This window comes from Halichoeres trimaculatus, unplaced genomic scaffold (assembly GCF_033239565.1).
Source record: "Halichoeres trimaculatus isolate MK-OKI-2021-1 unplaced genomic scaffold, fHalTri1.1 fHalTri1_scaffold_17, whole genome shotgun sequence".
NCBI lineage: Eukaryota > Metazoa > Chordata > Actinopteri > Labriformes > Labridae > Halichoeres > Halichoeres trimaculatus.
The window spans coordinates 20,522,026-20,548,607 of NW_027437195.1; the positions used below are offsets into that span (position 1 = coordinate 20,522,026).

The 26,582-nt window shown below is 40.7% G+C and overlaps 2 protein-coding genes across 5 annotated transcripts in view; both read right to left on the reverse strand.

Moving 5' to 3' along the window:
• Window positions 1-493, reverse strand: part of fermt2 (FERM domain containing kindlin 2) — a 46,483-nt gene extending 45,990 nt beyond the window's left edge. For 2 of the 4 annotated variants that reach the window (XM_074692571.1, XM_074692570.1), the window contains exon 1: window positions 190-493. The gene's annotated coding sequence lies outside the window, so the exon portion shown is untranslated. The remainder of the gene's footprint in view (window positions 1-189) is intronic. The other 2 variants (XM_074692572.1, XM_074692573.1) reach the window with 2 other exon arrangements.
• A 3,425-nt stretch (window positions 494-3,918) lies between these two features.
• ddhd1a (DDHD domain containing 1a) lies at window positions 3,919-25,396 on the reverse strand. Its single transcript, XM_074692568.1, has 13 exons — window positions 24,102-25,396; window positions 23,040-23,216; window positions 14,655-14,783; window positions 13,035-13,182; window positions 10,903-11,012; window positions 10,012-10,118; window positions 9,661-9,923; window positions 8,534-8,609; window positions 8,300-8,449; window positions 7,992-8,056; window positions 7,734-7,906; window positions 7,119-7,316; window positions 3,919-7,026 (listed from the first exon to the last, which is right to left on the reverse strand). Exons 1-13 carry the CDS (start codon window positions 24,895-24,897, stop codon window positions 6,839-6,841), a joined length of 2,580 nt encoding a protein of 859 aa, XP_074548669.1. The 5' UTR covers window positions 24,898-25,396; the 3' UTR covers window positions 3,919-6,838.
• Window positions 25,397-26,582: the final 1,186 nt, after the last annotated feature.

A 26,582-nucleotide genomic window follows, 5' to 3' on the forward strand; every position in this document is an offset into this window, starting at 1 on the left:
CGTTAAAGGAGTTAGTCTAGTGAAAAGTGCAACCAAAGAGGAAAAAGGAAGTTTAAATGAGCAAAATGACTGTTTTAAAAAGCTTAGGTGGTAGTTTAAGAAGAGGCACCGCCAGAGAAAGCGTTTTCATATTTCATAGCAGCGAACGAGCCAAGCTTTGAGGACGAACATTAAAATGTGAGTACTCACCTTCACAAAGACGAAAAACACTAAACCAGTTGACTACACGGTACAGAACAAGTCCTCCCTTTTTAAATCATGTATGAAGAGTTTCTGGAGCGATAAAAACAGAAAGAAACCCCCGAAGAACTCGCTCAAGTAGTGAAGTATCCCAAACAGTTTTCCTGCAGGCTTCGGCTTAATGGAGTCCAGCCGTCCCTCTTCCTCCCTCCCTCTTTCCAGCGGATCACGTCACTGCTCCAATCCCACTTTTCCTTTCATACTGGGAGCTCTGCTGGTCGCCCACTGGTCCCAGTGTCACCCCACACATTTACACACACTTTAAACTTTCATGTGTCTTCAAAATATCACTTTTAACCCCTTTTGTGCTTATAGAGCCAGAATGCTTACGTGTAACACTTAGCTGCAATTTAACAAGTGGTCTTAACGTCTGATTATGGAAGCCCCAGAGGGTCGTTTTTAAAATACGTTTTATTTTTAAAATTTTCTTGAGATGGCGAATTAATTTCAGCTCAATTTATCTCCCACAAACAAGATAAATTTTCTGTCGCTTTAAAAAAACAAACCAGTTGATTGATCGTCATCATTAGCATGAAGATGGCTTGCAAAGCTGCCTTTGTGCTTTAAACCACAACAGAAAACAGAAATATAGGGATGCCTTTAATAGTTATTATTAAATATATTTTATTTACTCCGTTTTCTCAAGATGATTTAGCTGTTTTCTAAGGATCTCAACACATTTTTCTTGGAAAACAAATCTGCCACAGTGCATGTTTTAGGTAAGAGAAGCCTATTTAAGTGTCCCTATTTTCTGTCTTCTGGCCCTTAAAAGTGATCAATCTGCAGATTATTATTATTTCATTTACATCACTAGAAAATTAGTTCCTTATATCTTAAAGAAAGAACAGGCTTTGTTTTCTCAATACAAAAATTAAGTCTAGATCTCAAGAAAACAGAAAACAAAATGTAATCAGCCATGACCTTTGAGGGCTTCAGTTGGGCAGTGGCAGGATAGCAGCTTAGCATGCCACCTTCAGGCTAATGATCATGATGATAATGAACCAACTGATTTGATTGTTAGACCTCCAAAAAATTCTCTCCTTGTTAAGATCTCGAAAAAACAACTTTAACTAACCCATTATTCCAAGAATACATAGACCTGAAATGTATTAAATTATGTTCTTTTAGGGCTTCCTTATAAGATAGTTAGCCAAATCATTTCTTTTAACTGGCAAAACTGTGAGACAGATTTTACCACCTTTAACATCAAGAAGAAGAAAAACTACCAGGAAATAAAGTGAATTTGATTTGTTGCATTACTCTAAAGAAAGAATAAAACAAATGTGTCTGTAGACTGTAGAGAGTTTGAATACAGAAAAGTAACACAAAGTAAAATTTAAACCCATTGGCATAAGAGTCTAAATATAAAAGACAAACAATCAAAGTCTCCCAAAAAAACATAAAGCAGTTCAAGTGGATTTCAGGGTTATTTTTAGCTCTCACTAATAAGAAATTAAGGAAATAAAACATTATATTTCTTTCAGAAAACTTGACAGAATAAAATTGAGCTGTTTCTGTTTTTTAATTTGTTTTTACAGATACGGTCAACCCTCTATGGTTAAAAAAAAAAAAAAAAATCAACAGTTTGTGTCAGGAGTAATGGACTAGCAGTTGAGATCTCAGGCTGCCTTTTATGGCAATAGTACTGCTGAGCCTTAAAGCAGCATCCAGGGACCTGTGGGCCTGTAGCTCCAGGAGTATGAGCACAAAATAACAAAACTTTTTTGGTCACTTTTGCAATTTCAGAATCTCCCTTTCAACACTAAAAGCCCCACTGGAAGAAAATGAAATGTAGAAAATAGCCAAAGCATACAGATATCTACTTTTACTTCTGACACATTACATAAATTTAAAGGATAATTTTATTATTACTTTGTGTTTGGGACATTTGGAGGGATGTCAAATGACTTGACGTACTCCTTAAATGTTTGAAGTAATAAAATGTGTTATAATTCATGAGTTTATCGAAGATGTGATCTTATTTTGGAGAATGGAAAGTATGCACAGCTGCACACAAGTTATGAAAAAACTTGGTTTTACCTCTCAGATATTTTATGATGGAATTAAAAATATGACTGTCATACTTTGAGAGAGGATTGAGAGGAAGAATGTCGACTTAATTTACCTGACGTTTTGAAAGAAACATACATTTACTTTTTCCCTTGGATACAATCTTAAGTTCTAACATTCCTCATTATTCTATATCAGAAACTCAGTAACTTACTCTTGCACAAAGCATCTTAAAATGTCAAACTAAAACTACCAGAGACTAGATTTGACTCTGTGCGCTGCAGGACCGAGAGATACCGAAGATCGTTCCTCCCTGCAGCCATCAGAGTGTACAATTCTTTGCTTGGAAGAGAGCCCAAACAACATGAATTTCCCTTCGGGGATCAATATAGTATATCTTATCTTATCTTATCTTGTGCTAGTTTTGTCTCAATGGACCAAAGTTAAAATTGTCATAATGCATTTCTTTCAGTGTCTCTTGGGTTTAATGTCAGAAAATAGCTTTCTGCAGACCCAGGATGCAATAAAATGCTGATGATGGAACAGTTTGCAGGTTGCTGTTAATGTAGTAAAGTTTTATCTGTGTATTCAATCAAACTTTAACACAAATGACAAGTGTTAAGAAAGTCTGCATTCTCTTTTCTTTCCAGTTCAGCTCCACAACACACACTCTCCACCGAAGTGCCATGAATCATCAGTTTTTCTGGCTCTCTCAGCTCTGGAATCTGGGCCCTCAGACTCTCCAGTCTGCATCAAAGCGATATATAAACTCTCCCTGCAGCTCCGACCCCCCCACCTCCACCTCCACCCCTCGTCAGCGTGTCTGGCATTCAAACCTGTTGCCTTTTATAGGCTGTGTTTTAATTGTGGAGTAAACACTGGAGTCAGTCAGATGTAGAGCAGGAGAGGCAGATAGGGAGCTGGCCAGCTTCTGATGATGTGGATGCAGAAAGGGAGGAGTGGGGTGCATTTGTAGAGCAGGGTTTTCAAGGGTTAACGTTAAAGGCATGGTTTAGTGTGAAAAATAATCTACTTTTTCAGTGTTTGAACTGTGTTATGTTGCATCTGCAGCCAAAAATGTCAATTTACAGCATCATAAAATCATTACGGGTCACACATTAAGAGTATTAACACATGTCACAAAAGCTCAATTAGTTCAGGGCAATAAATGGAAGCAGGAGAAGAGAAAGGGCACAGACAACAGATGGTCAATGAAGGTCTTTGTTCCAGCATTACCTATAGATGACTGACCTCTCCTGGTGGAACACAGAACAGCAGGCCCGCATGCATTATTTATGAGCTACCTCTCCTCTAAGCGCTCCCATCTGTGAGCCTTTGCCTTTGCAGATGTTGCTTAACAACATTAAAGCCCTATAACTCATGTGGAGGCCATGCCTGCCTGCAGATTACAATGCGGCCTATTCAAGATCTATAAGTCAGTTTTGTTATTCACATCGGGGGGGCTGCTGCCGTGGAAAGAATCTCTGAGTTTCAGATGAACAAACAGCTCCATTGTCCAACAAAATCAGTATGGGATTGAGCGATGAGACTGGAAATATCAACCTCCTTCTTCTCCTACGCAGTAGCACAAATAGAGTCCAAGTTCAATATTTTCCCCTCTGCTAGTGTCTGTGGGATGTGACAGATGAGACAGTAGTCCAAAAAAAGAAATTGCTTTAATAAAAGGAAATAAATACAGTGCTTTGGATGGCAGTTAGAATCCATTACAGGCATGGGTTATTGCACAGATCTAAGGACAGACATAACACTTTTTTTCAGACATCCATTCAAAGTTAGAGTAACAGAGGTATCTAACACAAATGTTACAAATTAGTTTCATGTTTCTCTTCCTCACCCGGAGACTGACAACGTGGCTGCAGGATTTTCCTTTTATTGACCAAAAGTACATTTTTAAGTCAACAATGGCTTCAAACAATGGTGTTCATCTACAAAACATGTAACAGACGTTTCCCTGATGCTTGTGATGCCTTTGTCCAGAAAAATATACCGTTGTCATTCAAAAATGCTGTGCATTAAATGCTCATAAGGTACAATGAGTCCTGTTCTGTAGCTTGTTTTTGTATCGTAACAGGTCTGGGGTGGATTCAGTTGAAAAATCTGTGCTTGGATCAAGAGTTGCTAGAATGGAAAATGTACATTTTGGAGACACGGTGCAGGAAACAGGTCTGTTTCACTTGGTATTTGCACTGTGCAACTCTAAAATGCCGAGGCAACCGCTGAACTTTTTGCATTACATGTCAAAGGTCTCCAAGGCAAATTTTGCATGCTTTCCACAGAAGTTTAAAATGTAACATGCTCAGCAAAATAAAACAAAAACGGGGTTTTAAAAAATTATTTCTGTGCAATTCAAAGCCGATAAATTCCCCAATAAAATTCCTCTTTCTTATTTGTCCCTGTTCCCATTTGAACCTCCACATGCTCACCTGAGAGGTGGTCAGGTTCCAGTCATTAAGTCTTTGCATAATTAACACAAACAGTAAATACCAATAATAGTTTCTTTTTGCAACAGCCCTCAACTGTGTGCGGCTGCTTGCGCCATCGCAATTAAATCAAGCTCTTTGATGAAATTGTTACGAGTAAAACACAAAGACTGGTGGACTCTGAATGTAATCAAGTCTGTCACATGTAACTAACCCCTTCAGCAATGATCTGAGGGTTACTCCATGACTTCATCCATCACATATGTCTTCTTAATGATTCCAATAGAAACTAATAAACAATCATGAGCGGTTTTCCACCCAGTAAAAAAAAAAAACAAAGCAGTTCCTCAGATGTTTGTTGGCACTCTGCAGTATCTTCTCTTTCTATTTACTGTTTTTAAAAATGACATCATGCAAGAGGAGGAAGTTTCATATCATCTGCATACTGGTTGCTGGGTGTGTCTTTGAACAGAACCACATCTAACAGGCGTGTGATTCATCGTTACTGAAGGAGTTTCCTCTTTTAGCTGCTGTGACAAACCTAAGGCAACAGTCATGATGAGCAGCGAAAGTCATGTTGCTGTTTTCAGTTGTTTGTGTTTCCAGATTACTTGCTAGGTATATTTTAGTGACTGGAAAATTCACAAGAGGAGTTAAAAAGAACGACATGCTAACATATCTATTCCTCCAAAGGGGGAGTATTCATCAGTTACAAAAAAAGGCAAACAAGATAAAGTTTGTTTTATCACAAAGACCTCCAAAAGAAACAAGCTACTTTTATCCAGTTAAGTTTAGTCTGAGTTAGCATTAGCAATGCTAAGGCTAAGCAGCTAACAAGCACAAGATGTACATAAATATAATTTGGCCGCAAGTTTGATTCCCCCTATTCCCTAAATATGAGATCCGGGTTTCTACTCACAAGAGCCTGAAAGTTTTCCCTAGGAAAAATATTTATTTATTTTTCTACAGTTTTTTAAGACAAAATACATCTTTTTGACTATTTTCTTCTGGATATGAAAATAAAGATATAGCACAGAAATAAAGTCTCTCTGTAACTCATCCCTAACAAAAGATCATGGCGAGAAGTTTAAATGACTGTTTAGAAATGACATCATCAAGGGATTTTAATTAAAATGCTAATTAAAGAATGTTAAGAAAAATAAATATACATGCGTGGTGTCTATTTGGTTGTATATGTGTAGTTAAACGCCTCACTAATGGTCCAGTGGAGTCAGCTTAACTGTTACTTTGAGTTTACTATCCAGGATATAAGAGTGCAGCTGTGTTCATGTTTTATTTGGTAAATATCTAGTTTAAGAGTTAAGTGAAGCTAAAAGTAATCAACACAAAATAAAAATGTTTTTTTTTTAAGTTCAAAAATTTCTTATTTTAAAGGGATAATGCCCTAAATTTGATTTAACAAAAACTAAAAGATTATGCAAGTTTGGCTGTTTTTCTGAAAGGCAATGCAGTTACTTGACAGCAAGTTTTTCACGTTTGTCATCACTGAATGTCTGAAGTAATGAAAAAACATTAAAGATTACTATAACTCTTTCTCCCTCATGTTGAAAAAGTAAAAACTTTAAAGTACAGACAGAACAGAGATCGAGGATCAGGCAAGTGTGTTTCGCCACATTCCAGACGGAGCAGGAAAGAGAGGCTGGATTTAAAATGATTATAACAGGAACTGCACAAACACTTTTATCAACAGGCTACAGCCGTTTCAAGTCAAAAACTTCAGGGTGAACTCACGTCCTCTCCATGCATCAGACTCATCAGTTTCATATTCCAGGTCCAAATGAGTCACACTGGCAAAGGTCGCACCTCCTTAGGGGTTCCTGGTCCAACACTGTCACCCTTGGGGTGCGCAATTGTGTCCTGACGACACACACACATACACACATCAAACAAACAAACAGAGAGAATAATGCTCATCTTGGAATGAAGTGTTAGAAATGATTCCCAAGTGATAAAGGAGCTGAATCACAGAGAGATTTAGGAAAAATAGAGATGACTAGTTACGTGAGCAGTTTGTGTGCAAATAAAAACAAAAGAGGTTTATTTTTGTGTCTTGCGAGTAGATGATCCCCAAACTTAGAGGTCATTAGACACCATTCAAGTGTTAGTGTTGCATGAAATGTGCAGCCTCAGTCTGGATCCAGAGCATCTTCTGCTGCCTCTGAGGGAGTTGATTTCTGCTTGTATATGAAGGTCAACAGGAAGAGTGCAATGTCATGTGAGGACCAGTAGCCTGTGTGTGATGTCACTGCCGACCAATAGCGACTCTCCACTAGACCTTCTCGAAGCTCGAAGTCGATACGCCGCTCCAGTTCCACTGCAAGACATGAAGAGTCATTTTAATATTTTTATAACAAACATCATAGCTTAGCTCTGATTCTTTAGATGCACGAAGTGAAGAGGACTAACGTGATGTGTCAGCTGTGGGTGAGGTAGGCCGAGTCAGAGTGGAGAGGCCATACGCCGACTGGCTTTCTGTCCGCTTCTGCTCCTCTTCCTCAGAGTTAGCGCTTCCTTCAAGGCCTAAAGACACAGAGGGCTGGCTGTTGGAGCGGGAGAAACGGGAGAAGAGGATGCCTCCGATGCCTTTCCCTATGCTCGCCGCCCCTGTGAAAGAAGGACAGAAAAGATGGATTAAGTCAGAGAGGAAACAAAAGAAACAGATGTAACACCATTTTTCTGATTTATTTTCCTCTGATTCAACTGGTTTCAAGGGAAAAGAGCAAAGTGTAAAGCCAGTTCCTCACATCTCCACACGATGGCACTGTTGATGCAGCTATTCAGTCAAAGAAAGCATCTCTTATTTCAAATACTGAAGCTCACAGGAGAGAAAAGATTTTACCTCTGGACCCTGAGCAATCTCAGGAGTGGATTTTAATTAGCTCAGCTCTTTCCTCGAGCTTCCCTGTGCTGTCTGTACTTATTTTAATTCCCCATGGAAGCTTTCAAGGGCTTGTTTTCTTCATCATGAAGTCTGCTGAAGAATGTAAAGAGATCTTTGAGCTGACTGGACCGGTGTCTTACCCAGTATGCTGGCCTTGCCCAGACTGGTGATGGACTCTCCATAGTGTCTGCGTGCGAGGACAGGAGACGTGCTGGGGCTGGGGATGCTCTCGGTGTCAGATGTTGGGTCTTTGACGGGATTCAGGAAGGTCGGCCGGATCTCATCATAGGGTGTTGGGTTAACGGCACTACACCTGAAGAAAACCCCCAGATATTAAAGCCTGATAAATACCATGTTCCACCAAAGGACAACCTCAAATGTCTGAATAAAGCTCTTACCAGTGTATTTGAATAGGTGCAATATTGCTGTAATGTTTGAGGATGAGGGGCTCCAGCCTGTAGGCCTAAACAGAGAAAGTCACTTTTGTTCAGTTTTATAACTGAAACATCTGGCAAAGCATGCAACAAAGATCTGTTTCTGATCTAATAGCAGAGCACAAGTCCAGTAAAAACAGCAGATTTCCTCTAATATCACACCCTCGATGTGTGTGGGCTCCTTCAAAAAGAGTGAAGAAAACAAGACAAAAAGTCTCAACATATTGTCATAACCCTGCGTGAAAGGCAGAGGGCAAGTAAGGTAGACTGACCACAGGGTCCGTGGGATGAAAGACGTTGAAGAGCCTGCCACAGATGGGGGTGGGCAGGATGTGGTCCTGGCAGCAGCTGGTACCAGGGCGGATTCCTCTCAAGGCCAGGAAAACAGCCAGAGGAGAACCCATGCAGAAGAAGTTTTCCACCTGAGAGGCGTAAAGTGGATGATAAAGTATTGGAAAAGGAGCCGTGGGTTTTTACGTAGCATCTGTTTCAGAGGAGGATCATACCTTAAATCTGAGGGCTGGTGGCGCAGAGGGTTTAGAGGCCTCGAGTGTCTGGAGCTGATTTTCCAGCTCCCGTAACCTGTTGAGAAAACAGTGTCAATAAAGCAGACAAAATAATAAAAAATCTCTTCCACGCTTTTTTATTTTGCCGTATTTCTTATCACTCAAACATCAAGCTGTAAAAGCTGAGGTCATCAAATCCAACCTGACACCTGGCTATGGTGTGTATGAGGAGTTGATTAGAGTACGCTTTAAATTATGTTTGCCAAAAAAAAATAATAATAATAATAATTTTGAAGAGTAGTTTGTCATGATTCTAAAATATCTGACCCCTTATTTAAAGGATAAATTCGGTTTATACAGTTTTTACGTTGTTTATAGAATGAAGTAGAACAAAATACCCACCCAGAAGGCTTTCCTGATCCAAGCAGTGCTTCGGGAGATATTTAGATCCAAAATCGTGCAGCGGACGTCCGTATAATGGGCTCCATCGGGGCATGGACAGCGCCACTCCTAAAACTGCATTAATAGTCCAAAAACTCGTGTTTTTCACCAATATTCCTTCATAGTCCGCTCCGGGTTAGATATCGATGACCTCTGTCTGGAGTGACACAGACTTCAGCAGATCGCTGAAGTCTGTGTCACTCCAGACAGCGCTGTGTGGCTGTACTGACCTCAGAACTGATGAAGACTTTGCGTTTACGTTTGTCCCTCAAAGAAAGTAGTCAGCTCTCCAGAAAGTACTGCGCATGCGCAGTCGGCTCTTTGAGGGACAAATGTAAACAAAGTCTTTGTCAGTTCAGAGGTCATTACAGCCACACAGCGCTGTCTGACTGCAGCAGATGACTAACCCGGAGCGGACCATGATGGAATATTGGTGAAAAACATGAGTTTTTGGACGATTAATGCCGTTTTAGGAGCGGCGCTGTCTATGCCCCGATGGATCCCATTATACGGACGTCTGCTGCACGATTTTGGATCTAAATATCTCCCGAAGCACTGCTTGGATCAGGAAAGCCTTCTGGGTGAGTATTTTGTTCTACTTCATTCTATAAACAATGTAAAAACGGTATAAACCGAACTTATCCTTTAACACCCAAAAAATGCAATTAATAAAAAATGACGATTACCTGTTTCTGGTGTGCCGCAGCTGATCCACAACGTGCCTCTCCTCATACGACATCCAGCGCAGGTCCAGCTGCTCCTCCACGGCATGATGCTCCTGTAGACAGAAGCGCACAGGATCCCATCCCGTCATGATGTCGTAGGTTATGACGCAGCCCAGGGAGTGGGACACGATGGACACTTTGCCTCCCTGCTTCTCAAACTCAGGGTTGCGTGAGCAGAAAAGTGAGTAGAGTCTGTTTAGCTCCAGTGTTAGGCCCTTAGTGATCTGAGGAAACAAAGAAGTTTAAGGGACGTTAAAACTTGTGCTATAAAGAAGTTAATTCTCTTGTTTTATAGAATGTAGTGACTCTGACCTCGTCCCGGTAAAGGGGGCTGTTGTAGTACATGATGTCCATGGCGCTGCTGTTGAGTAGATCTCTCAGTCCTCTTACTTTGTCGGGTGTTATTGAGTCCACCGTATCTTTAGAAACAGACATGACAGTGCCTTTATTTACACAGTTCCCCCTCAGACAGACAATAAAGGCCAAGACTTGGAATTCTAAAAAGCTCATATTTCAACTTGATTGGGACAACATAAGGGCCCATTTTGGGATTTGGTGAAACTAAGACATTCAAATAAAACTTTCAAGACCAACAAACAAAACTAATACTTTCTGTTTACAGGAGTCTGAAACCTCTCATCTCATCTTCTACTTAGTTTTATACAAAACTACTCATTTTGGGTTACATCTGTGAGATGACGTAGTGAGGAATTGATATAAGGTTACTTTAAGCTGCTCCGAACACACCTGCATGAATACTGAGTTTGTTGGTTAGGACTTCTGGGGCTGGGTGCACCAGCTGGGTGTAATCTTACGTCAGGTTTAGCCCTGAAAGTTACGACCCACCTAAAATTAAGCTCTGTGCACCAGTTAGACTTAAGCCCTCTTTGGGTTTCAAATGGGTTAACTTCAGCACCTAAAAAGGAGCAGGTCTAAGTTTGTCTGCACAAGGTACCATGAATGAAAAAAAAGAACTGAGGAGAAATGGTGATGGCACTACTTCTTGTTTAGAGGAGGGTCAATGAAAGTGAAGAAAAATAAATGAGAATAATCTGTGATTGTTTTTGTGCCAAATTTGGTACGACCTGTAGCACATTGAAGGCACGCATTTCGCGGTTAAAGTGGCATCACTAAGAAAGAATTTAAAGAGGGTTGACTCTGCAAGCCCTAACGGTCATAGGACAAAAACAAAAACACACTGACCTCCATCCAGTGAAAGTTTGGAGCGCCACTCGACGGGCAGGAACTCCACGTGCTCGTCGTTGTGCTCTGAAAAGTGCTTCTCCTCCATCTTCCTCACGCCTTCCCTTAGCCTGAACACACACATTAAAAAACAGGACGACAGAGTTATACAGAGACAACACTGCATGCTTTTTCACTTAGGAGGTTCATTGGATGCATGATGGCAGTAAACATGCTTTTATTAGAAAATAAGTCCTTATCAGTATTTTGTGGCAGGATAAAGGGTTCCTGTCATCCTTTGTGCACATCCAGCCTGAATGCAGTCTCTTCAAAGCCTCTGTTTGCTCCTGTTTTCTCACTGACTTTTATGACTGCCAGGAAGAAAATAATGACGTCTATTTTGCTGCTCACTGATGCAGCAGCTTCACTAATGCAGCACTCACGCACGTGATGGCTGCAAAGGTACTGCTCCAACATGAGGCAGCATTAGCTCCAAGGGTACATTAAATACACAAAGAGACAGAGGAAGGGCAAGGAGGGTGTTGATATGGGTTAATGGACGGCTGGGAGAGGCTTTTTTGGTGGCTGGTCTAACACTGGATGCAGGTTTTGACAAGAATATGTGCAGGTGAGTGTGTGCGTGAGGAGAGTTTAAGCACTTAGAAGGTGGTGGAAACTGTGTCAAAGTTTCTGGGCTGCATCTTAAAGGATTGCCACGATTGCCAGCTGGCTTTAAACAAACGGGGAGGTTTTGACATAAAAGTTAACGCCCAAAAGTCGATGTCTGTGTTTCAGCCAAGTCTAATGATACCCTCGCCTCCCACGTTCCCGTCTGCTGAAGATGGCATTTAAATCAAGCACAGAGCTAAATTACTCCATGTTCTGAAAAATTATGAAATAGGGAGCTGGCCAGACGACTGAGGTTGATCCTCTCCTCCTGGCTAAGAGAAGTATATACTGTATGCTGTAATTCATGAGGAGTGAAGCTTAAGGTGCTCAGCAGCTTGTCGCGGTCTACTTTACCTGCTTAGCTGTGCTAAGCTCCTGGCAGCAGACCTGATGATAACTTTGTGACACAGAGACACACATGGCTAGGGTCCAGTGCTACCAGTAATGTTCATTGTGGACGGCCAGTAAAGCGGTGTCATTTAGGGTCGGATAATGACTTACACGCTCCATTACACAGGCACAGAAATAGAAAGAACGAACATTGGTCACACTGCAAAAAAAAGAAATCTGTGGGAATGTTTATGGAGCAAGAACTGTTGTTAGACTTGATATGAGCCACCAGGAAAATGTTTAGTTTTAAGATACTCAAAAACAAAAATGGCGCCTGACAATTTTTTAATCAGTAAAAATGTACCTGTGTAGATTCTTGTATTAAGACACTGGGCCTTATTCGCAAATTTGTGCCTAAATCGTGCGTACTAATGTTTAAAGCACAAATGATTCACCAATATTTTCTTACAGAAATGTAAACTCATTCACTTTTAACTAAATATATGACATATTTAGACAACTTTCAGTAACTTTTATAAAATTGAAAAACAAAAACTGTAAATTGGATAAATGTATTAAATAACCATGAAATTGATGCATATTCAACCTCATTATACATATAACACTGAACCTGAGGGGGGCAGAAACAGGAGTGAAGTCCTTTGTTGCATTTTTTTACTGCACTGTTTCTGTATTTGCTCAGCCTCTGTAAAGACTCTCTTGTGCTTTCTCAAGTTTCGATGTTTCTTCTTTCTTAGACATAATACTGCAGGCAATTTGATAACACACAGAGTAAAGTAAAAGACCAGCAGGAAAAGACAAAGAGTGGGAAAAAATAGATAGGAGAGGAGAACAAAAAGGAAATGCAACTGTTGTAGTAATCTGTTATTTTGTTTGAAGGTTGTTCTTTAGGAATGTAGTTCTGCAAACCAAAAATACACTCAGCATTGATCATGAGTAGCAAAGCTATGAGGAATTAAAAGGACCTGCTGGACAGGTTTATATAAGCAACTCTATACAGGTAAAAAAAAAAAAAAAGCCACCATTGTCCTTTCACAACTTGCCTCTATCAGAATAAATGATTTCATTACAGCAGAGTGATCATCTTAACACTCTGAATTCAATCACAAAACATACAGAAACAAATGACTCACATTCCTGTGTTTTTGATAATGCGGCCTTGGTCCATTTTCTGACCAATCCCATGAACCACAAAGACGATGTGCGTAGTCTGAGGCGGCCTGTCCTCAGGAGAGGCCTCCTCAACGTAGCCCCTGTGGAGCCGCGTTCCACTGCTGGAAGCTGGAAGAGGGCAGAGGACAGGGCAGGGGGTTCATTAGCTAGCTGGTGAAAAGGGAACATTTCTGAGCAGATTTACACTATTTTCCTCTTCGTAATTACCCACAAGGCTGCTGGGTTCCCTAAAGAGCTAAAAATATCTAAACAATGGTATTTACAGTTACTACACACTGGTCTGAGCCAGAAGAGGTCAGTAGGCGAGACATTAAGTCCTTGACTAAGACTCACTGGCAGCTCATGCAAATGCCTGAAGGGTTAAACGCACCAGACTTTATGTAAGGACACGTGGTCATGAGCAGGGCTGCCAGGTGATAGGAGACAATGGGATTCGCTGTGTCTGGAATGCTGTTTGTTGAGGAAAACTGAGATAACCGATGTCAGCTCCTTCTCTCATAATCTTTGAGCAGGGGATGAAAACTTCCACCCAGATAAGAGCTTACTATTGAGGCCATGGACATTTATATCAATGTATATAGAAATGCTAAATTAAAAACAAATGGTCCTCTGTGGATACAGTTGTACACTAGATGTGTGTGGACATAGCAAATGTTAAAACTGAAAAAAAAAAATGCAAAAGTTTTGATGCTCACATCAGTTTTTAAAAGTTGGGACAGGGGCAGCAACACTGAAAAGTTGTGTTTTGTTAAGAAAATGTAGATTTATTTAGTCATGGGGGAATAAAATGATTAGATCTATAAAGGGCGTCCCAGAGAGGCTGAGTTTCCCTGACGTTAAGTGGTGAGCGGTTCATTGCCCTGTGAGAGACTGTGTGAGCAAGTAATTCCATTTCAGGATCATGCTCTGTGAGTTTGTCATGTGTTGATCCTTTTTGTTATTTGTATTCTTAATGTGTCTGTCCTGTGGATTTATCTGAAGTCTCTCTTTGTTATTTCGAAGTTCTTGCTCCTTATGTGTCTGGTATAGTCCTGTCTTGGGTTGGCCTTTTGTTGTGTGCACTGGTGATTCTGTTCTGTGGATTTATCTTGTGCTTATCTTGTGCAGTTACCCTCTGATTTGTTTCTTATTTTCTCCCATTCAAGCAAATGCTTTTGGATTTTGGATTTTGGTTGAACACATTTAAGTTTAATCTGGGTCCTTGCATACTGACAGAGATAGATCAGCTAAGAATTTGGAGATTTCATCATTGATCAAATATAATATTATTAAAAGATTTAGAGAAATTGGGAAAGTCTGCATAAAACTCAGCTTATACTCTCATACCAACGTTGTGTCTTAGTTGTGTAAAGTCAATGGCCTCATAGAGACTGGCAAAAAGCACACTACTGTCTCAACATAAAACAGTGTAACCTAGAAAAAATGTTTTTTTCCACTCTATGATCGACATATTGCAACAGTACCAACACTCATTTCATAATTCATTGTTTTGCAGAAAATAAAACTCAAAAGTAAAAACACATATGCATAGTTTACGTATTCTTTCACTGAAGGACAGTGACAGTGTGAACATAACAGACCTTTGGAGAAGCCCAGTTTCTGGGTGACCGTGCGTGCAATCTTGGATGTGGTGGCGTCACTGTAGAGGTAAACCTCATCAACGCTGTGCCAATCCACATGGGTCCGACTCAGCTTCAGGCTGTGAATGGCTGCAGGGGAGGGCAGTGAAAGAGGAGTGAGTGAGTGAATGAATGGACACAGGAACGAGAGGAAGGCATTGGCAGATGGTGTGGGAAATAGAGCAAAGAGAAGAGGGGGGAACAGTCCAGGGAGAGAGGAGAAGAAAAAGGTTCACTTATTTAAATTTCAGAGGACAGACAGGGAAACAGAGATTGAAAACACTGTCAAACATTTATACAGTTGTGATGATCTGAAAGGCAGCACATAAACACTCTGCAATCTACTCCAAAGCCCAATCAAACTCACTTTGGAGCATTGATCTGCAGTCGGAAAGAAAACATCACTCTACCACAACATGATGGCATATCTCAGCTCTTACTTGACCATCCTGCTTCTGTTTCATCAGTCTGAAGATATTTAATAATCTGAAAAACACATGCAGTTTAGTTTTCCTTATTGTGGTGCTTTGAGGTGAAATGCAGTGACCAGAGCAAGTAAGAGCAGAGGTATGGCTCGAGAGGCTGTTTGCTACAGAAGCTAGGAGCGATAAATGAAAGGGATTGGCTTGAGGGAGTTATTTATGTCTCTGCAGCATGTCCTTAAAAATGTCCTGTGCGGTCAAGTTCATGTTGATGAAACAGGCGGAAGACTTTGGCTCAGGTCCAGTGCACAGTCATGGCTCCTTGTATTGGTCTGAAACAATCTGGGGATTAAGCCTGAAGAACGTAAAGAACTTGGAAAAAAAGAAAATGTACTGTACGACCTTTTTGTAAATGGATCTGTGGTGATATAGTCAGTGGAAAACACAATGCTACGAGAAGTGTCAGATTTCTGTGTTACTCTGAGACTGAAACTTATTTTGAGTGACATTCAAACGCTGCAGTCAATGCGTTATTTTTTTAATCTTGTATTTTAATTCAACACAATGCATAGGCACCAGGTCTCATGAGTGTCACATGGTAGACTTAAGCTGGGCCTCCACTGCCTGGCAGGCTAATTTCTTCATCGGACCAGCATTAACAGTGGGTAATGTGAGGTCAAGCGGTGACTGCATCCTCCCTCAGACCTGTCCACTCCATAGGCAACCAGTGTGAAAAGAGAAGGCTGCCGCTCATTTGTTGAGGGTAGTGGCTAAATTTGGAATCCCAAAGTGAAGGACGTTGTGTTTCTCTTTTTTTGGTCGGATAACACAATAAAGCAAACGTCCTGTGGGGACACGTGGAGAATCACAGTTACTTCTGTCACACACTTCCACTTAACTCTGCAGATCTTTAAATGAACCCACTCCACAGCAAAGCAGTCACACACCTAACTAAATCAACACAGAATACTAAGAAACCCTCGTAGACAGCAGCAGCAAGGGGAAAACAACCAGCTGCCCCAAGAAGAGAAACTTTCACCATCTGTACTGGCTTCAACTCAAACAGTTTAAAGCGGCCTCATTTCCTCCTTTACCTCATGAACTTACTGGTGAGGACAAAGAAGGAAAAGAAAACAGCAGTAGGTGTCATAAGATTTTCACACGTCATCATAAGGAGGAGGGTGAAGCCGTTTCAGACTGTTGAGCGTTGACTGTAGCAAAGAATACTGTAAAACAGGAAGTGTTAGTCCAGCTGGAGTACACTGAACATTTGTAGTGAATTTGGGTTTCACGTATGAAGTGATTCTTAAAGACACTTCCTGTTTTACAATAAAAGGCAATGCATTGTGAAAGAAGAGGGAGTGAATGGGATCAAAGCGGACTGAGGGGTTGGCTCTCAACCAAGAACACTGAGGACTTCACTGAGGGGCTTCTTGAACACAGCTAAAGTGAAGGGCTGTGAGGTTTGAACATAAGGGATTGAGGAAAAATAACATGAAGGACTGAAGTGGTGAGAAACCAGTTCTTTTGATGCAGAGAGGGAACAAAGGGATTGTGTGCTGGAGAGTTTGGGATAAATGCAGGATGCCAGGCTAAAACTGCTAAGCCAACTCATTTCTTTGTTCGAGTTTGGGAAACAAAACTTATATTCAGTTCGTTATGGTGGAAATGATGGATCTTAAGCACCGTCGCAACTGATTTTTTTTACCCCGATAGCGCAAATTTGATGTACTGACTGTATCTATGGCCTAGCGATTAGGTCACTGTCCATGAGGTTAGCCCTGGAACAGTCCGTTTTGGTTTAAATCCAACATGTAGCGCCCTGTCACTCCCTACTTTCCCACCATTTTCTAGTGCAGCTACTGTCCTGTACCCATAAAATTCACTTTTCAAAAGTTTGCTGCAACATTTTCTTTCCAGATGAGAGTGACTCTTGTTTTATACATTTACTACAGTTTTCTGTAGCCAAATATTAAGATACCGCAGGCTACTGTTAGCTTTAGCTATGCGCTAATGTGGCCCAACAGAAAAACATGGGACCATTGCCAATTTTTGAGTTATCTATTTAATAGGGCTGGGACGAAGTACTATTCTTGCGGTTCGAGTCTATTACGATTTTTGGGTTGCCAATTGGATTTAGAGTGCGATTCTTCCATATTTACGATTTTTAGCTTGTTTTTTTAACATAAGACAGACCAAGTGAAAAAGTTAAATGATGATAAATTCTACAGACTATATCAGGAGCTATATTTCCCATAAAATGCACATCACGTGAAACAGAGAGAAACATTTCACCCTCTGCTGGAGAAAAGTGGTTACTTTTTTCCAATCCAGTTAATAAACAAAGACTGAAATGAAGAATTTGATTTTTTTTTAATCAATTTTTTGAGAAAGAATCCAGATTTTGATATTGTCAAACCAAAAATCCTGATGTATCGATTTTTTCTCCCACCCCTACTATTTAACAGATGACTTTTTTGTTACTTTAAGAGAGCTTTCTCATTGTAAGACTCTTATGAATGAGCAAAACTGAGGGCTCATTTTGAAATCCCTGCTGTGCTGTTGCTCCTTAGTAAATCAAAACAGAGTTAACACAAAAGGTTTCCCGCAAAAAAAACTTTAATTGGTGATTTGAATAATGGACTTGTAATAAATTGATGCAATATTTTAAAAGTTTTAAAACACATTATGAATATTTAAACTGTATATTGGGTAGGAAAATCTTAAGTATGTTTGGAGGTCATCCTCTGAACTGAACATCAGTGTGGGCTGAAGCAGAAAGGGTGCAGTAGAGCCTAAGACCTCTCTGTTGAGCATTTTCCATCGAGGGTCAATACACTGAGAACTAGGACAGTGATAGACTGCTTAACAAGTTAGAGAGCTATACTAAAGGGCCACAAAGGCTGCTCTGTTCTGCTCATCACTTGTGCCCAGCTCTCAACAGAGAGCTTTGTTCATTGCCCTCAGAGCGAGAGCTAGAGTTGGTGGTTCATTAATGATGGTCAAACTGCCAGGAGGGATGAGAGAGAAAGCAGTGAGAGAAAGTGGGAGACAGGGCTGGAGAGATTTAAAAAAAAGAGTCAAGGAAGAGAGGCTTTTTGAGGAGCAACTTCTTTATCCTCCGCTTTAAGGGGTCTTTACCAAGAAGTTTAGTTAACCATGTTGGCTCCGCAAGATAACAGATACAAATGTTTCCTCAAAAAGCAGCAACAGCACTACCAAACTCTGGGTCACAGCACAAAAGGGAAAGTTCTAGAAACTAGGCCCAGTTAAGGCTGCAATGGAGAACTGGGAGGGCAGCCTAAATCCATTTTAATACAACCGTGTCTAACTGAGCCTAGGTCTAGCTCTAAAGAGCAGATTGAACGGGTCTGCACCACAACAGAGGATGAGCTAGTCCCATAAGGACCTAGGATCTACGAGGAGAGAGGGTACAGGCTAGCAGATCTAATACAGCAGAAATGAAGATAAAAACGTGATATTTCACAGTACCTTGACAGCGTTTGCGCTTGTGACATGTAGTTTTAGCACTCGTCTGATATCCACTCCATTTGAACAGAAAAGGGAGGTAGAAAGGGGGCAGGCGGGAGAGAACTAACAACCAGAGAGAGTGAGTAATTGCCATTACCCTTTTGTCATTCACACAGGCTAGCTACCGCTGTCATCATTTCTGAGCAGGGCAATTCATCAAGAAGCGCCGCTATCAGGTCCAAGGCCCTGTGTGCAGAGCCTGTACTGATTTATAACAGAGCCTGTGCCTGACTGGTAGATATTATGAAAATAAAAAATCAAACAGTCGTAAAAAACAGAATAGGGTATGCAAAAGCATACAGCCGGTAACGCAGCGCTGCTTGAGATTTGCCCTATATGACTGAGGTAGGATCTGTTTTTTTTTTTCTTCACAAAGTTTAACACTTTTCCTTTGCACCTTTAAACTTGAAACCTCAATAAATGCCTGCAAATTTTCAAAAAGAGCTTTGAAATGTATTGTTATACCCTTGGACAACAGAAGAGTCTAGTGAAATCTTTCTGTAAAGAAAAGAATAGTCAGGCTGTAGCAATCTGAGAGGAAAACAAGCTTCTTAATTTCTTTACTTACTTCCTAAAGACACAGAATCTTCTAAAAGTGTAATGCTCCTGGTGTAAGAAAGTTTTTTCCAAGTCTAAATGACTTTATTCACTCTGGATTACTCATTTGGGATTTAAACAATATTTTCTTTTACTGATTTATCTCCTGTTTTTTCTTACTTTGATGTAATCCCTGATTAGGTTGTAAATTGATGTCTTGATCAGGCATTTAAAAAAACGCCTTTCCTTCCATTTGCTATTCAAATCAGCAAAAGTGCACAACGCTCCCCCCAGACTGAATCATTCGTTCTGTAAAAACACAGACATCAGACTTGCAAATGTCAGCAGTGTGTCCTTCAGCAGAGGTGAAAGGCTGCCGGGGAGGACAACACGGGAGGAGGCCTGCTGAGTGCACAGGAAGTTTGTTTGCTGTAGAAGCTATTAGTGAAGTCCATTTGGGCATTACGGGACTGATGGAGCCGTGCATAAATAGGTGCTCCCTAATGACTGGAATATCTACTCTGCACAGAACTCTTGGAGTCAGTGCACAAGTTTGAAATGAAGGATCATGATTGAGCTGGGGAGAGATATGCCTGGGTCAGATTATTGACCGGCAGCGCTTGTTGTGACTGATCACGAGTAAAAGACGGTTCCAACACGATGATCACAATTAAAGCAGTTATCCCTGGCACAGACCAGGAACAGATTTCACAGACATCTGATATGAAATAAACAGATCAACTGAAAAAAAACATCAGCCTGTCATTAGCTTTCTATTCCCACTCTTTAAAAGCTTTTATCTGTCAGTCATTAATTCTTCATACACAGTGTTCCCAGTCTCATCAGATGGTTAGATAAACAAGCAGCTGAATACACAGCGTATACAAAACAAACGCGTGGACCTTGCCTTAAAAATACCAAAAGCTGGCAGATGACTCTGTGCCCAGCCTGCTGGGTAGATTTTTCCCTGACGTCTGGGAAGCCACATAGTGTGGGACACACCCTGAAGTTTCAACCAGGAATACACTGCACTACACTTACGCATACACAAATCAGAGGAGTCTAAACTGAACAGATTCTCTTCAAATAAATGCTTCTCTTCTCGTTTTTTTTTTTACATTTTCCTGCACTAAATCAAAGAAATCAGCTCTGAATCCCTTTTTTAACCAGCATTCTTCCCTTTTTAATCTAAAGTTGTGAAAATCCTACTCTGAAAACAACCTCTGTTCATTTACTGCTTCAGCACTCAAACTGGTTAATATTGGTTATGGCATCTACTGTTTACCTACTTCCTCAAATTAAAATGTCTCGAAAGGCAAAAAAATAGTCATTTGGAGTATCTTTTTGAGAGTGTAAAACATTCAGTAAGTCCTTTGCTGTGAAAAATTATGTTATATAAAGGGATGGGCACCTTTCACATAAAAAATGATACTGTACCGATGCCCGGAACCTGGCAATCTGTACCGGTACTCAACGGTACCAATTTTCTATACTTTTTTGTGCTCATTTGGTAAAAAAATATAAATTTGTTAAATAGTATATTTTTTTTGTTTTTCAATTATATTCTTTGATATATAACCTTGTAATGCTGTGTTCATGCCCAGCATGGAAAATTGCCTACTCTTCCACTCCCTCATAGTCACAAAGATGCATGTAGGTACCTAAACATGGTACCTTTTGATTTTTCGTGAATCAGTTCCCGGTACTTTTGACAGATTGCGGTCGGTACCTATAAAAGTACCTAGTTCGGTACCCTTCTCTAGTCATATACTCCTTACAGTTTTTAAATTTGAAATTAAAATTCCTGAGCAACCCACCACTCTGACATATTATACTAATGAAGAAATCCCAATGGAGAAAAACGCTACATCCTTTAAATTTTGTTTGAAGAATAAAAATACCCAGACCTGTGCAACCCACCACTCTGAGCTTATTACTATTCATATTTCATTTTTTTATTTTGGTGCATAATAACTAATTAATAATCTAATTGCCTTACAAAGATCTGGCTCATAGGAAGGAACGTCTCTGTCTTTTTTTTCCACTTTATTTGTCCTTATTGACCCACTGAAGAGTGAGCAGAAAATCCCATTTGTATAATAAGAGAACAGAACATCCATGTACTTAATGTGCCCACAAGTAACAGTCCTTCCCACATGATGTCTCATGTTATGCCTGCATAGGATGCTGGTATGCCGAGCACATGACTCCAGCCTATCTAACCTTTAGTCGAGGCACAAGGAGAAAGAGCAGCGATAGCAGAATTGTATGAGCTGAAGTTATGTCAGAGCACGGCTCATTTGTCAAATGTAATGCAGCTCAAGGCTCCAGTATCTTCAGATTATTACTTATTAGACAAAATACTCTACTGTAAAGGCTTCCTGCATCTGGGAAATCTACAAACAATGTGATGCTTTTCACAGGATCTATCAGTGGCTTTGCTATATATAGGTATGGGAACAATCTGCCAACAAATAGCAGCAGGAGGGTTCCAAACACATGCTCCGTGTTTCACCTTCCATGCATTAAAGGAGATAATTAGAACATGTAAAGATGCAGCAACATTTGGTTGTCATAGCATTTACTGCTGCACTCTTCAGCCTTGCAGCAATTCAGCTCACTGACTGGACAAGCTAAGGTCATATGATGTGTGAGCTGTGTGGCGAGCAGGGCCTTAGAGCGTCACACCAACCCGTTTTTATGCCCTTGGCTTGTGCTGTATTTCACATATATGGCTTACATATAACCACGTCAGGGATCTGTTGTCCTCTGCGAATGTTTATGGCGCTGTTTGTAGCCACAGATTCTTCAGCGACTTGAGTGTGTAGATATAGATAAGAGTATTGACGGTTGTTTTTTTTGTCCTAAAACTTATCTGATTCGCACTATAGCAGTGCTGCTAGCTTAGAGAGCATGTTACAAAGACTAATGTGTTCACTTTGGTTTGGCCTGGTCATGTCTTTATTCACAGGATTTAATTCACGCTGGAGGGGGTACATGTCTGAACATGTCATGGACAGAGGCAGACATAAACAGGACTCAGGCTTTGCCTAATTAACAGCTATTGATTGGTGATTATTTCATCATTAAGCAGGTATTGGTTTGATGCAGTCTGTCTCTGTTTCTATAATACAAACTAAACATTTCTCACCCTCTTTAGCAGTCCCTGCCTCTTTCTCTCTCTCATGTTTTCTCTGTTTATCTGCCACATTCACACACCCACACATCCATCAGCAGTGAACGTCCCGTAGTTCTGCCTGCCTGTCTGCCTTCAGGACTCTGCTGAATCAAAGAAGCTCTTTCTTATTTGCCTGTCACAGCTTAGAGCCTGCTACGTTTGGCCCTAGCCAGCTCCGCCTTGGAGAGCGTTTGAGCCAGAATGTACGAGCTGCACCTGCTTTACATTGGGAGGATGACGTGGCAAAACCAACACGTGCATGAATGGAGGCACCTGCTCCAGTCATTTCTCTCCTCTGTGGATCGATACTGGAGGAGACAGGGCTGTCGAATCATCCTCACTTTCTCACAACATCTGTCTTCTGGCTTTGTGGTCACTTTATTTCTCATAAAACACAACACAGTATTTCATTTCCTCATGGTTCCAATGCAGAATTATGTTTCTTTCTAACAGATCTTACAGTTTGCCACTTACACACCATATTTACATGACAGCCTCCTGTCTGATGTCACACTCAAGCTGTGAAGCTAAGATGTTGCACGCAGCCTCGCAGCACAACAGTTGGCTCACCCAGCCTGACCATGACGTACGGGTTTGATTGCTGTCATGTGAATATGCTGAATTCCTACATCTTTTTCCATTGTCTTCCACTCCCCGCTCCCCTTCCCTTTCTCTCACCGTCTTTGCTATCAACAGTCTTCACCACCAAATCCGTCTCGAAGGTGTCCTGCATTTGTTGCCCGCGGAAATGGTTGAGGTGCTCCTGCTCGATGAGGTCACTTTCCTCCTCCTCTAGCGGGAGCCAGGTGCCGTCGATGAACCACTGGCCTCTCATAACTGGAATGTGGTCTTGTTCTGCAAGATGATAAAACAAACAGCAGCTTTATTGTACATTTTAAAACCACAGAAGTCCACTTGCAGTGATTTCACTACTTCAAAAAATTCCCCCGTGACACTGATTTTGAAGAACTCTGTACTTTTGCTTACACGTCACCTCATTTCCAGTCAGCTCAACAAGTCTGGGAAGTCCACAAGGGCCAGGTCTCAGTGGCTTATGGAGTGATTACAGTCTAGGCTGAACTTGTTAACAGAGTCCCTTGTTGGGAATAGGAGCGTACAGGTTGTTCTGTTTCTTTGAGAGCCTCTTTAGAAGACTTCTGTACTTAGAAAGACCGCACATCTGGCCTGATATGAAAGACACGAGTGGGCTTTTACTCACAGATGGAGGGACCCACCTTAAAGCTAGAGATGATAAAGACTTCCATGAGTTACACACTGATAGAGGGGCTCAGGGGTTACTTTTCACTTGTTTGTTTAGGTGGTTCACATCTGGTTAGAGAAGATAAGTGTGTGCTTCAAATAGCATGATGTTTCTGGTTACAGCAATGTTAAAAATCCCCACTCTCATGTTTTTTTATTTTTATGTTTCAGGGCCTAGATGACAGTTTACCAACAAAATATAACCACACGTATGTATGAACACACTTCAGTAATATGATGCATTAATGGAAAAAAAACGCTTTAATTTTGGTTATTTTAACTTACTTTACTTGACATAAAATGCACTTAATTTAAATACTGTGATTCATAAAACAATATGTCTTGAATAATAATATCAGATTATATCAAGTTTATTTCCAGTAATTAGTGTCTGGCTCAGAAACATGTTACACAGGGCTGTATATGTGCTTCATGTGATGAACTCCAAACTATTAATCAAATGATGTTCACAATACTCACGCTTCCAGTACACAGGATTGCACTCTTTGCCTTTAACGTCCACCTCATACAGCCCTCCCCGGACACAAACAGGCTCCACGTTGATCTCGACACTGTCAGGTTCCCTCTCCTCTGAGCACACAGTGGATGTGTCCATGGACCCCCGGCCTCCGTGCACACTGCTCGTCCTGGTCTCCACAGGCACAGCACCGTTCAGTCCCCTGCTCTCCACTCCATTGTTACTGCACTCTTCCTCCCCAACGCTGACCTGGGAGCCTGCTGCACCAGGGTTCAGCTCACAGTATTTCCGATATGCAAGTTCTACTTTCAGTGAATCATGCCCAACAAACGCTTTCCAAGTTTTCTTGTCCTCTTTGTAAAACCACCGGACCTCCTCTGGACCGAGCTCCGTCACCACCTCATTAAAGTGGTGTCTGGAGCTGTTGGACCTCGACCTCTTCCTCCTTTCGAACAACGGACCAGCGTTGTTCCCATCGCTATCACTGTACTCCAGTGAGCCGCTGTCGAGGTAGGCTGCCGGGGAGCTCAGGTCCAACAGCAGCCCATCCTGGGTGCTGTGGTGGACGGGGTGCAAGAGGGGCAGGTGTGCGTCCAGACCCGACTGCACTGAGGACATTCCTGCCTGCATCGTGTCGTCCATCGGACTCATCTCATAACAGCACGAAATAACATCCCCACTCGAAGCCCACTCCTTATTGTTGTTAGTGGTGTCGACACTGACCGGTAAACCTTTACAGTCGTTGCCCACAGATGAGCTAAATTTTGAGGTTTTAGCTGTGAAGCTGAAACTGCTCATAACTAAGAGAGCAACCCGACCTCCCTACCTCCCTGTCGGTTGCTCCCTCCTCAAAAACTCTCCAACAGTTTTAAAAAGATATTGTAGAACTCAGTGAGGGAATAAAAATACAATAATATATGAAAATTCCTGTAAAGCTCTCACTGTATTCCCTTGAATGAACCGCAGCTAGTTAGCCAGGAAGCTAGCTGAGCTAATGAAGCCGGTTGGAGAACTCCGACGCTAGCTGATTAGCAACACTGCAACGTTTCAACTGAAGAACCTGTTCTTCCTTTTTCCTCCTCCTCCTTTACCCAACAGAACCCCATTTTCAAACCAGTGTCTCGGCGCTGAGTCGCTTTAGTCCAGACTAACAGCAGTAATACTGCAGTCACCATACTTTTAGTGATTCAAGCGTTCTCCAAACAAATCTTCCATAGAGACAGCATCGTCGCGTGCCTGTTCGGCTTGACAGCTGACGCATAGATCATAGGATCTGCTCATGAGCGCGCACGTAGAAAATGCGCGAACATGACGACATGCTATTCGAGCTTCCTCTTTTCTCCTCCATTCAGGAGATGCATACCTCTGACCGTGCACTAGATGGAGACGTATATCCATTAATGTTGAACGGGCCGAATTCACTTCAGTATTCTCCGGAATGATGACAGAATAGGGTCCTCGCCCTATAGGTGGACTATAGTTTAGAACAGGGGTCTGCAACCTTTACTTTCCAAAGAGCCGTTTTGCCTCAGCTCACCCGGATGAAAGTCATTTGGGAGCCGCAAAATCTACTTTATCTTCAAATTTAGACAAAACAAAGTGAATAATCAGGTGAATAATTATCTAAACGAGAAGTTTTATTGTTTATAAATTTGTACATGTGATTAGTTTTTTATTTTTATTAATTTATTCATTAAATTAATTTAATTTATTTTTTTAATAAATTTTCAAATTTAAGGGGAAAAAATGAATTTGTAGTGTCATAGATTTTATAAATTTTTGCAAAATTTGGTAATTGAAAAAAATAATAAAAAAAATTGCAAAATAAGAAATGAATTTAAAAAATGTGCAAAATTTCAGAGAAATTGATGAAATGTCACAAATTTGCAAAAAAAAACTAAATAATGCAATTTCAAAACTTTGTAAAAACTTACTAAAATTGCAAAAAAGGGATTTATATAAAAAAATCAAAAATTTACAAAATCTTTAAACAATGTGGAATTCTTTTTCTTAATTTGCAAAAATTTCAAAAAATTGAAAAAAAACATTTTTTTAAAACTACAAATAAAATCATAAAAAATTAAAGCTTTGCTTCAAGAGGTGATGCATTTTTAGTTCAAATTTTATATTATGATTTTACTTAGTGCCTGTGTTTTTATTATTAAAATATTAAAAACCTTTTATTTTAATAATATTTTTAAAGCTATAAGGAGCCACTGCAAAGGAGTCAAAGAGTCGCATGAGGCTCCAGAGCCGCAGGTTGCAGACCCCTGGTTTAGAAGGTGCCCGGAGGGCGAGTGCACTGTTGTATTTTTATCCACTGTGTTTTACGTCGTATTTATGAATAAAATGTAATTAACCTCCAGTAGTGTTATTCACAATTCCTAATCATTCAACTATAAAGATTAGTTTTTGGATAATATTCACTTCACATTCACTTTCATAGAGACCCTTTGACAGAGCCCTTTTGAAAAACGGTGGCA

Excerpts from the sequence above, each read along its gene's own strand:
- ddhd1a (XM_074692568.1), bottom strand. The coding sequence starts at position 24,897 with ATGAGCAGTTTCAGCTTCACAGCTAAAACCTCAAAATTTAGCTCATCT. Across the intron at positions 14,784-23,039 it reads GACTGTTGATAGCAAAGACG|CCATTCACAGCCTGAAGCTG; the intron begins GTGAGAGAAAGG and ends CCTCCCCTGCAG. Across the intron at positions 10,119-10,902 it reads CAAACTTTCACTGGATGGAG|ATACGGTGGACTCAATAACA; the intron begins GTCAGTGTGTTT and ends CTGTTTCTAAAG.